Source organism: Sorex fumeus, unplaced genomic scaffold (assembly GCF_029834395.1).
Source record: "Sorex fumeus unplaced genomic scaffold, SorFum_2.1 ptg000003l, whole genome shotgun sequence".
NCBI classification, from domain to species: domain Eukaryota; kingdom Metazoa; phylum Chordata; class Mammalia; order Eulipotyphla; family Soricidae; genus Sorex; species Sorex fumeus.
In genome coordinates, this window is record NW_026606060.1 from 3,316,220 (window position 1) to 3,328,415 (window position 12,196).

General features: G+C 43.5%; 1 protein-coding gene across 1 annotated transcript in view; it reads right to left on the reverse strand.

The window, feature by feature from the left end:
* Positions 1 to 12,196, reverse strand: part of PPP1R21 (protein phosphatase 1 regulatory subunit 21) — an 82,368-nt gene that overhangs the window by 25,180 nt on the left and 44,992 nt on the right. Inside the window, exons 14-15 of the mRNA XM_056114774.1 lie at positions 9,165 to 9,292; positions 6,325 to 6,477 (exon numbers count right to left, since the gene is read on the reverse strand). Coding sequence (XP_055970749.1) covers positions 6,325 to 6,477; positions 9,165 to 9,292 — 281 coding nt within the window. The remainder of the gene's footprint in view (positions 1 to 6,324; positions 6,478 to 9,164; positions 9,293 to 12,196) is intronic.

A 12,196-nucleotide genomic window follows, 5' to 3' on the forward strand; every position in this document is an offset into this window, starting at 1 on the left:
ACAACGCGCCCAAGTTCCTTTCACCAAACAGCCTCTGCATCCTCAGCTCTCAGTTCTACTGGCCACAGATCAGGGTTTACTGCCACTGGGGACGGTCTGATCCCTTGCTTGGTTATTTTCTATTCTGCAGATGAGTGGAATCACTGGAAGTTCTTTTCATTTCTCACTTCACTTCGCATGACCACCTCCAGTTCTATCCAAGTTTCAGCAAACTCTAAGATGTCACCATTTCCCAGAGCTGATTAGTATTCCATTGCGCATACATCCCACAATTTCTTTATCCACTCATTGTGGGACACTCAGGCTGTTTCCAAGTCTTCAGACATAGGTGTGCATATGTCCTTTCAGAATGATATTGTGTGCTTGGGGTGGTTTCCCAAGAGGTCAAATGGAAGCTCTATTCTTAATTTTTTGAGATGACTCCAGTTTTCTAGAAAGGATGACCCAAGCAATGGTCCCATCAACAGGAAATATGAGTTCCTTTTTCACCACATCCCTTAGTTTCTGGACTTTTTGGGTTTTTTGTTTGTTTGTTTGTCTGTGTTTGTTTTTGGTTTTGGGTCACACCCAGTGGTACTCCAGGCTTACTCCTGGCTCTGCACTGCAGGATCGCTTCTGGTGGGCTCAAGGGACCATATGAGTCACAGGGACAAAATCAGGATCACCTGCCAGCAAGCAGGTGCCCCACCTACTGTACTGTATCTCTAACTGCTGGACTTTTCTTTGCGGGGGGGGGGGGGGGGGGGGCGTCACACCCGGCGATGCACAGGGGTTACTCCTGGCTCTGCACTCAGGAATCACCCCTAGCGGTTGCTCTGGGGACCATATGGGATGCTGGGAATCGAACCTGGGTTGGCCGCATACAAGGCAAACGCCCTACCTGCTGTGCTATTGCTCTAGTCCCACTGCTGGACTTTTTGATAGACCATTATTGCTATTGTGAGGTGATAGATCATTGTTTTGATTTACATTTCTTTAGGAAACCAATGATGATGACCATTTTTCCTGCTTATCGGCCATCTGTAGGTAGTTTTGGAGGACGTGCCTGTCATCTCTTCTCTGCAGGTTTTTTGCTGTTGCTCAGCCTTGAGGTTGCTTTCTCTATCTCGGCTATTATTCTTGTGTCTCTTGGCTATTACTCTTGTGTCTGATACATTGTGTGTTAACACTTCACCCTATTCAGTTGGTATACTTTTATTTTAGGCTTCATTTCCTCAACATGCAAAGGCTTTTTTTTCAGCTTGATGGAGCCCATCTGCTTCCTCTTTTGCCTTTTTTGGCCAATGGAGTCATGCCACCGAGGGCACCTCTGCTGTTGCATCTTGAAGAGTTCCGTCTACAATTTTCTCCACATGTTTTATAGAAACTTGCTTGATATTAGGTCTCTTCTTTCTTCCTTTTTCTTTTTTTTTTTTGCAATGGGAGAGGGATTTGGGCAAAACCGAGTAGTGCTAAGGCTCTGTGACTGGGTGATTCCTGGCAGTGTCTGAGGAACGAGACACAGTGCCCGGGGACTGACCCAGAGTAAGCTCCATGCAAGGCAAGTCTCTTCATTCCTGTGCTCCCTCCAGCTCCCAATACCAAGGGCTTTGAGTTCATCTCCATGTACACTGCAGACAGGGTTTTCACTGCATTTTTCTGCATGTCTGTGTCCACTTTCCCAGCACCATCTGTTGAGGGGCTCGCCTTTCACCTCTTCATGCACCTCAATGCCCCTCTGTCACAAATTAACTGCCCAGATAGCTGAGGGTTTGTCTCTGGTTCCCTAGTTCTAACCCATTCACCTGAAAGTCTGTCTCTTCATTCCAGCTCCATGCAGTTTTGATCTCTATAGCTCTGTACTAAAGATCAAGGCTGGAGAATGCAATGCCTCCATCTTCTTTTAAGGATTGCTTGTACTATTGAGAGTTTTATAGTTTCATTTAAATTTTAAAAGTATTTTTTGGGACTTGAGCGGGTCTAGTAACGTCTCCTTTGTGACAATTGTTACTGTGTTTGGCATATCGAATATGTCACGGGTAGCTTGCCAGGCTTTGCCATGCGGGTGGAATACTCTCGGTAGCTTGCTGGGCTCTCCGAGGGGGCAGAGGAATCGAATTCGGGTCAGCCATGTTGGCCGCTTGCAAGGCAAATGCCCTACCCACTGTGCTATCGCTCCAGCCCCTTACAAGCGGCCAACATGGCCTACCTGAGTTCGATTCCTCCGCCCCTCTCGGAGAGCCCGGCAAGCTACCGAGAGTATCTCGCTCGCACGGCAGAGCCTGGCAAGCTACCCTTGACGTATTCGATATGCCAGACACAGTAACAACAAAGTCTCCAATGAAGACGTTACTGGGCCCGCTCGAGCAAATCGATGATCAACGGGAGGACAGTGACCGTGACCGTTTTCAGGACTGGAGTGATAGCACAGTGGGTAGGGCATTTGCCTTTCACGTGGCCGACCTGGGTTCAATTCCCAGCATCCTATATGGTCCCCTGAGCACCGCCAGGAGTGATTCCTGAGTGCATGAGCCAGAAGTAACCCCTGTGCATCACTGGGTGTGACCCAAAAAGCAAAGAAAAATAAAGTATTTGTTCTCTATCACTGAAAAATGCCATGGGAAGTTTTACAGAAACTATGTTGTGGATTACTAGGCAGCTGTTGATAACTTGGGGTAAAGTGATGATTTTAACCATGTTGATCTTTTCCATCCATGAACAAGATACATGCTTCTATTTCTTGTGTCTTCTTTCTTTCAGAAGTGATTTACTTGTTTTTACTAAGTCTTCCACCTTCCTTGTTAAACTGACCCCTAGAGTTCTCTGACAGTCATAAATGAAACGGCTTTTTAAAAATTGTTCTCTTGTACACAGTTTATTTATAATGTCACACCAGATTTCTGGGCACTGGATTTGCAGCCGGCTACTGTACGGGTTTATTGTTCTCAGCTTTTAGTGGAGCCTTCAGTAGGGCTTGCAGTGTTATAATGTCGTGCCATTGACAAATATGTTGTTTGCATGGTATAACCCCAAACCCCATCTGCTCAGTGGGGCACAGCTCTCCTCCCCAGGTCCAAGGTCGGGGGGCATGGCCGTCTCCTCCCAGTCCCAGCTCCCAGCCGGCTGTGCAGCCTCCTCTGTTGCCAAAATCAACAGCAGAGACGGTGCTCAGCCAGGCAGCTCTGGCCCTCACCATGCTGCTTCTCAGGGCAGCATCCACCTGACCCCCACCTGGCTGAGTCGGGTGCCCAGGAGGCCGGGCTGTCATCTTCACCCCTGCCCTCATGGGTGTGTCCACCCCCTCTCCTGTGAAGTGCAGCTCCTCCAGATGTCTGGGGCTCTTTTCAGCACCCGTTCTTCACTTCATGAATCATTTAGTTGAACACGCTGGGAGGTGGGGCTGGAGCGCTAGGGCAGTAGGTAAGGTGGTTGCCCTGCACACTGCCGACTCAGCTCAATCTCCAGCACCAGAGAGTCCCCTGGACACTGCAGGAGTGATCCCTGAGCAAAGAGCCAGGAGGAAGCACTGAGCACAGCTGGGTGTGGCCCAAACCAAACCAAACGTGCAGGGAGAAGAGTCCAGATCTTTTCTCTCTCTGCCATCTCTGCTACGATCCTAGGAGATACTTGTCTTCAATGCTGGGAGCCCAACCAGGGCCTCACGAGGCAAATACTCTAATACTGAGCCTTGCCCCAATATTGAAACTGTTAGATGTGCCAGGCACATGATCCAAACATTCCACTTCTCAGGATCAGCCAAATGCCCAAGAGAGCACTGACAAAGTCACCCGCTACAGTACTTGGTCACAGTGAGACACCAGCACAGGCCACTGGGACGCGTGGTCTGGGGTTTAACCCCTAGCACTGTCCCCATCACTAGGAGTGACCTACAAAACCCGGGGGCAACCCCAAGCATGATCACATAAGCAATGAGACCAACAGATAAAAACGACTCTGTACAAAAGTTAACCTGGAAAGGTAAACTGATATCACTCTCCTGTCCACCAATGAGGGAATAAATGAACCACAGAAATACCTGTATTACAAAATTCTATGCCATAACTAAAGAAACACAGTAGGTACCCTATGGGATCATAGAGGCAAATTTCTCAGACATATTTTGTTTCTTTTGCTTTCTTTTCTTTTCTTGTAAGGGGAGTGAGCACCCCCACCCGTGCTCAGGGATTCCGTATGGCTATACTCGGGATCAGAACCAGATGTGGCAAGTGTCTTAACCCCAGCACTAGTTCTCCATGTCCAAACATTTTAAAAGAAAAAGGCAGTTTTTACAATGAAACATGCATTGAGATAAAAAGATATATAGCGCATTATAATGTTTTATATATAATATAAATGCTGCAAAAGAGTTAAGACGGTTACACACCAAGTATGTAACTATGGTTAACTCTGGAGAGAACTAGAAGTGGAACTGCAACTTATCTGCAATATTTCCAATGTAATATGAACATGTTTATTCAGAATGTGTACCTAAAGTTAAAAGAAACAGGACAAGAGGCCAGTAACACGAGACAGCTGGCAGACCCACACCTGGCAGCTGTGAAGCCCTCAGGTTGCTCTCCAGCACTGCTTAGCCACCATGAGCAGCTGGGTATGACTTTGCCCTGAGTACCACCAGCAACAGCCGCAAATCAAAACTGAAAAAAAGTGGTGAGGTCTGGAGAGAAAGTACAATGGGTATGTCAGTCTGAATTCGATCCTGGTACCATATATGGTCCCCTGAGGAGCTCCAGGACTGATCCCTGAGTACAGAGCTAGGAGAGAGCCAAGAGGACCAAAGCAAAACAAAAGAGAAAGAAAGAAAGAAAGAAAGAAAGGGATAATAAAGAAGAAAAAAGGGTTAAAAAGGGTTAAAAAGGGTTAAAAAAAAAGGTTAAAAACAAATACATAAAGTTGCATGTGCAAAAACATCCACTATGGAATTACAGATAACAGTGAAAAACAGGCCAATTTAAATAGACACTAGTCATAGATTGGTTAAACTATTAAACACTGGTATAGAGGCATGTAAGTCACAGCAGTTTATAGTTAGGTACACATAAGTTGGCTATAGAGACATCACAATGCAGTAAGATTCCTGATCAGTGTAAGTTTCCAGAAACACTGCTTTTTTATACCCTGCACATGTGTATGTGTGTGCACATGCATTGAAACTTTTTTTTTGATACACATATACTCTAACAGAGTTAAGCATCCATACATTTTTTTCATATATTTCTATATTGTCTGGTTTCTGTTTACAATGACCATGCATTCTTTTTAGCTTGCTCGCTTGTTTTTTCAGCCATACCAGCAGTGCTTGGGGGCCACGCCAGGCAGTGCTTAGAAGAGCATGTGATGCCAAGGACAAAATGGGGCCTCCTGCATGCAACACATGTGCAGCCACCAGGAAAAACGAAGTCATGACATTTTCTTATAAACAGATGGAGAGTATCATGCTGAGTAAAATGAGTCTGAAGGAGAGGGACACACATAGAATGACCGCACTTATTTGTGGGATGTAAAAAGCATAGTAAGAGATTAATACCCAAGGACAGTAGAAACAAGGCCAGGAGGTCTGGCCCACAGATGGAAGCTCGCTACAGGTGCTGGACGGGGGAAGGGCACCGAGGACAGAGAAGTCCACTCTCACAGTGATCGCTGGAAATGATCATGCTGGACAAGAAGCGAGTGTGGGAAGGATGTAAAGGGATAAACACAACAACAATAACCTATAAGTACCTGTATTGCAAACCATAATGCCCAGAGGAAAGAGAGAGGGAGTGAGAGAGAAAGACAGACAGACAGACAGACAGACAGACAAGAAAAGTGCCTGCCACAGAGGCAGGCTGGGGGGCGGGAGGTGTAGGGCGGGAGGGAAACGGAGGACACTGGTGGTGGGAAATGTACACTGTGAAGGGTCAGGTGTTGGAACACTATATATGATTGAAACCCAACAGTGAACAACCTTGTAACTGTGAATCTCAGAGTGATTCACTTAATTAAAAAAAAAAAAAGTGCTGTCTGTCTCCAACCATGTATTTTTAACATATTCAGAATGAGGTTTAAATTATTTCACTTTTCTTCTGTTTCTGCAAGTGTGAGACATTCTGAAGTCTGGCTTCTACCACCGTCAGGCACGAGGCAGGCCGCGGGAATGAGAGCCCAACAGGCCTCAGCCTCACAGTGGGCCTCTGTCACCTCCTCCTTCCCGGGTCCTGCAATGCCCACCCACTACCTGCTTCCCCAAACCACACAAAACCTACACAAGGCTCCCTGGGAACACTCGTATCCTCTGGGATTCCCCCCAGTGTTTCCCGATCTGAATGTTCGCGGCAATGCACAAACCTTTCTCAAGGCCTCCATGTAGGCGGCGGCTTTTCTCTTGTACTGGAGCATGCACTGGGCTGAGAGGGGGCTGATGAACCCGCTGGCTGCCTTGGGCCCGTAGCTGAGCGAAGCAGCGAAGTGGTCCACATTGTTGCTGAAGAAAGAGGCCATCTAAACAGTGTGACAAGAAGACAGAGTTTTCTTTCCAATAGCATCTCTAGCTAAGAGATCCTGGAGCAGAGTCAAAGATGCTGGGGATGAAAATGAAATTTTAATACCTGACCCAAGCCCATTTACTTACTTGAAGAAAATATCTAGGCAATTACGATTTATTACGAAAAGAGAATACCTGCAGAGTGCTAAGGCCAGGCTTCTGACACGCTTTAATCGAGACGATTTCTGTTCTTTCTAAAAGCAAAGACTGATTCTGATTTACTGCAGATGTTTGTGAGCTGTTTACCTCATTAATTTCTTCCACTGATTTTAAAATATCCAGTTTAGTTTATATATTCTATTTGCATTTTAGTTTTGAATATTTCATGCTCCAACACAAGACATGACAAACATCTTAAACGTTTTCTCTCTTTAAATGCTGTCAATCTTAATTTGTGAATTACAAATGTAATAGACAAGACTAAAAATTCAGTAAATGCTTGTTATTTATAGATTTAACATTTGCTAAAAATGTTTACCATTTTAAGCAAATGTTAAATCTATAAACGCAATAACAAAGATCTATGACAGTAATTTTACTGAGCCATGAATTTAATTCTACAGTGTTGTATGAAATGTGATAAAAATGTCCGAGGGGTCAGAAAGAAAATAGACAGGTAAAGCATCTGCCTTGCGTAAACCAAACTGGGTTTGATTCCTGGCACCCCAGCGTCCCTCAAGCCATGCCAAGAATGACCCCTGGCCAAAAAAAAAGCACATAAATGCAATTTAAAGTGGCTAAGAAAGCATTTAGCCTTGAATGTGGGACAGAAAATCCCATTTTAATAAATAAGAAAAAAACAACCCATGAAGCAACGTACCCTACCTTGACAAAAATTGCACAAAAAATAAAATAATTAGGGCCAGAGCATTAGTATGGTGGGTAGGGCAAATGCCTTGTACACGGCTGACCCAAATTCGATCCCTGGCATATGGTCCTCTGAGCACCGCCAGGAGTGATCCTGAATGCAGTGTCAGGTATGGCCAACACCACCATCCCAAATAAAGCAATTAGTCACTAAAGTCTAAAAACAATCTTATTTTTAATTAATGACTGTCAAAATAAAATTATTATATATCATTCAAGAAAATTCAGCTCCTAACAATTTAGTACTTATTCTTTGTGACTGACATGAATAAACATTAAGTGTTTATATTTAAATCATGGTAGATTACAGGGAGATTTATTTTGTTTTCTCTTTCTAATATTTCTATATTTCCCAAACATTCCTTAATACATACAAATGATACTTCCCCATTGAGGCTTTTAAAATTACACTATAAATTTTAGATTAACCAAATGACATTAATCATCAAACTGCCACCAATACAAATTCACATTTATTTTAAAAACCATTTATAAAAATTTCAAAGTTAAAAAAAAATCAAAATCACCCTTCCTTGAGATTATACTTTAATGTTTAGGGCTTAGGGCAAAGAAACTCTAAAACAGCTATGAAGTATCTAGGTGCTTATTATTTCAGAAATCTCATGAAAAGCCACAGATGTAGATATACCTACAATCTCTCTTTCTTTTATCAACATTCAGTAGAGAACACCAAAATTCTATTTCTTTTTCTACAGTAACTTTTCTTAATTGACTCAAATGAAACTTGGCCCTGAGAAAGCTTGGAGCACTCCATAGACGGAAGCATCAGGAGGAGCGATGCAGATGGACTTTAGGCTCAGGAATGCCACAGGACCATCAGAAATAGATGGATTTTAAAGAAACTGCACTTGGGTTGATTTCTAATAATAATTTCTTAGTGTTTCAAAATGTCATTATCTAATAGGAAGGGTTCAATGAGATATAATGAAAGACATATGCTGAAGTCACCTTAAAGTTACTTGCTACTTGCTAAAACTCAAAAACGCAAAACAAACAAGCGAGTCACACCTCGACTTGGTAGAAACGATAGCAATTTCGCAGGTGGAAAGAGTGGTCTTGGGTGGGAGAGCAATGGAACGTGGCTGTCACTGGTGGGAGAGCACTGGAATGTTGCGTTGGGAATGACAGGTGCTACATACACAGAACTGTGTGTATGTAATACATAGAAACGTGAAGCTAAGCCCCTCGAATTTCTGAATATTGCAAAGTGTGATTAGTCAGTCTTCAAAAAGAAAAGAAAACCATACTAAATACGTAAAACGACAGGAGCGGCATTACAAGGCCAGATCCATAGGGTTAAGACACCTGCCATGCACATGGCTAACAGACGCTGTAGCCACTTATGGTGCCCAACACACCGCTGGGAATGATCCCGGAGCACTGCCAGCTGCCGTCCAAACTACCCACTTCCACCAGGGGGAAAAAAACAAACAATGAGAGAAAAATATTAATAGAGATGCTATTACAGGTATGTATATCCCTAATTTCTACGTAAGCAGATCACATATACAAGGATCGACAGATAATTTAGGCGCTACAGATCACCAAATCACAAATGCAAACCACGATCATACTGTTTTCATTACTGGATAGGGAGGAAAAAAAGGGAAACAATTTTATTATAGAAAAGAGCTCGATATTCTACAATAATTTTATAGTTCAATCTTCCTATGTTGCCCGTGATTTAAAATAAAAAGAGAGAAGCACATTTAAGAACTGAATTGCTTAATGTTGGCAGAAAGCAGAGACGAGTTACCTTGCCTGCTGCATTTGATAACGCTAGTACTGACGACAGGATACAGTCATTAGTCGTTATGAGTTTCTGTGTCGCTGTGGGAAGTTCATGCTCAATGGTTGCTTTTTGACTATAATGTTTGGAAATATCTATAAAAGCAATCAAATATAAAGTAATTACTGTCTACATACAACTTGCACATAGATAACCAGCCTATTAACATCTGACAGGTACTCTTGGAAATTTACAAAGTAAATCTAACCAAAAAAAAAAAAAAAGAACCCCAAGTATCAAGCCTATGCTGAGATTCATTTAGGTCACAAAGTTGCGTGGAAAGAAGACTGGTGTCTGTCCAGCAGACTGTGGGGTTGATTCTCCTTTGCCTATTTTATTTGTAGTAGAGAATGTAAGCCCCTACTCCAGAGTTGGTTTAATCCTCCTGACTGGTACTGACCAGCCGGAAAGCCAGGCTTGGTAGTCTGGCAGGCATAAACAAGAATGTGCCTTGGATTCAGCAAAGCATCGGGCAAGACCTTGACCTGAATGGGCAGTGCAGACACGCCATCCCACATGCCTCAAGCACTGCCACTGAGCTGTCAATGTACATCCCAATTAATGCCAAATAAGCTTGGGAGTCGCCAGGATCTGGGCACATACACCTCTAGGCCACAAAAACTAGAACAAAAGCTTGTGATGAGAAAAGCATCGAAGGAACACTTAGGTGTAAAAGTGTTCAGGTCAAGTGAAACGAGTACTGCATTTTCTGAATCTCAAAAAAAAAACAATGTTTTTTTCCCACTACATAGGGAAAATGGGAGAATTACTTATATTACTAATTTATCGCTAATTTATAAGGAAGGGGATTTTCTTTTCCTTTTTTTCTGCTTTTTGGGTCACACCCAGCCATGCTCAGGGGTTACTCATGGCTCTGCACTTAGGAACTGCTCCTAGCGGTGCTCAGCGGACCACATGGAATGCCGGGAATGTTGGCTATGTGCAAGGCAAATGCCCTCCCCAGAGTACTACTGCTCCGACCCGGGAAAGTGATTATATTTTAGACAATAAAATGCTAACAATACAGCCTCTGATGAATTTTTCAAGAACACATCAGTTGTAAAAGCATTAATCGTAACTACCAACAAATAAAGGTAAAGGTAAAGGCCCTCCCGTTGATCGTCGATTTGCTCGAGCGGGCCCAGTAACGTCTCCATTGGAGACTTTGTTGTTACTGTGTCTGGCATATCCAATACTCTTGGTAGCTTGCCAGGCTCTCCGAGAGGGGCAGAGGAATCGAACTCGGGTCGGCCATGTTGGCCGCTTGTAAGGCGAACGCCCTACCCGCTGTGCTATCGCTCGCACAGCGGGTAGGGCGTTTGCCTTACAAGCGGCCAACATGGCTGACCCGAGTTCGATTCCTCCGCCCCTCTCGGAGAGCCTGGCAAGCTACCGAGAGTATTCGATACGCCAGGCTGACCAACAAATAAAACTATTGCTATTTACTGCTCAAAATAAATAACAAAACATGGAAATTAACATAGCAGGAGTGCAGGTAGGAAAACTTATTTGGATTAGGAAATTTATTTTAGGCAATGGGGAATTAAGAGAAAATAAGACAAGAAATAGAATTTGAGATTTAACCTGATCATGTTTTAACATGCGATTTTTGTATTATAAATGATGCTTCGTCATTGCGATTTTTGTCTGTTTCAGAGCCACACCTGGCAGTGCTCTGGGGCTACTTTCTGCTTGGTGCTCAGGGACGAGGGAGCACCAGAAATCAAACCTGGGCCTCCTGAAGGCACAACCTGGGCTTGAGCCCCAGGGCTATCTCCCTGTTTTCCTGGGCCCCTGAGTAAGATTAATTTTTACTAATTTATTTATTTATTTTGCTGTGCCAAGAATTAAGCCTTGGACCTCACACACACAAGGCGGGCACTGTATCAGTGAACTACACTGATGCCTAATTTACTATTACTTTGTAGTTAGGTAGCCCGGGGCCAATAGTGTCAGCTGGCGTACATGCACAAAGCCCGAGCCCCACCAGAGTGCCCCAGGCACCACCACATTGTCCCTTTGTCACCTCCAGAATCATAATTTTTTAAAAAAAATTGAATTACCATGAGATACACAGTGACAAAGTTGTTCATGATTGAGTTTCAGTCCTACAATGTTCCAAGACTTCTGCAACCCATCCCTTCACCTTACAATGCTGCTACTGAAAGGGTACCCTGTGCATCACTTTACTGGCCCCGTGGTTTTTTAATCTTGGGCATTATATTACTTATATATTTAATGAACATACATTGCTTTTGATCCAGCTGTCTAGTTGAGATTGAGATTTAACCTGATTATGTTTTAACGTACGATTTTGATTTCATACATGCTGTTTTATTATTGCTACTAAATCCAAGTATTTTAATTAGTGTTCCTGAAATGAAATTTTAGCTCAACCAAAAGAAAGAAAGCACGAGACAGACCAGAGAGGTCTTCTCCGCCTCCTACGACTCTGTAGATCAGAGACTAAAGCCACGAGACAGAAAGGGGGAGGACAAAGCCAGTCCTGAGGTGTTCTGCTTCTTTCTGCCCTTGAAAATAAACATCCTCTAAAGAGGGAATACTGAGAATCATGAAAGGTGGTTGCCAAGTGGATTGCAGCGGCTTGTTGCTAGGTTTATAGCCCAAATGTGTCCTTAGCTAGTTGGGGTCTGTTGTGTATTACTCATAAAAATGAGTGTTAATTGGCGCTGAAAGAAAGGAACTGTTTTAAGAGAACTCTTGTTTTAAACCTTCCTTTCCAGCTTCTCCATGAATTATTGCTTAAGCTGCAAGGAAGTGGGAGAGGGAGGTTGGTGAGTATAAAAAGAGACAAAGAAGGACAAGGGTTAGCTCGGTGGCAGAGTCCACGCTTTGCATGCATGAGGCCCTCAGCTTTATCCCCAGTACTCGAAACAAAAACGGCACCAGTGAGAAAATCAGAGATTTACAAATCTGTAAATTTTACGAGGGATTAAAATTGGAGTAAATTATCTTTTAACAAGTGACATTCGGAATGA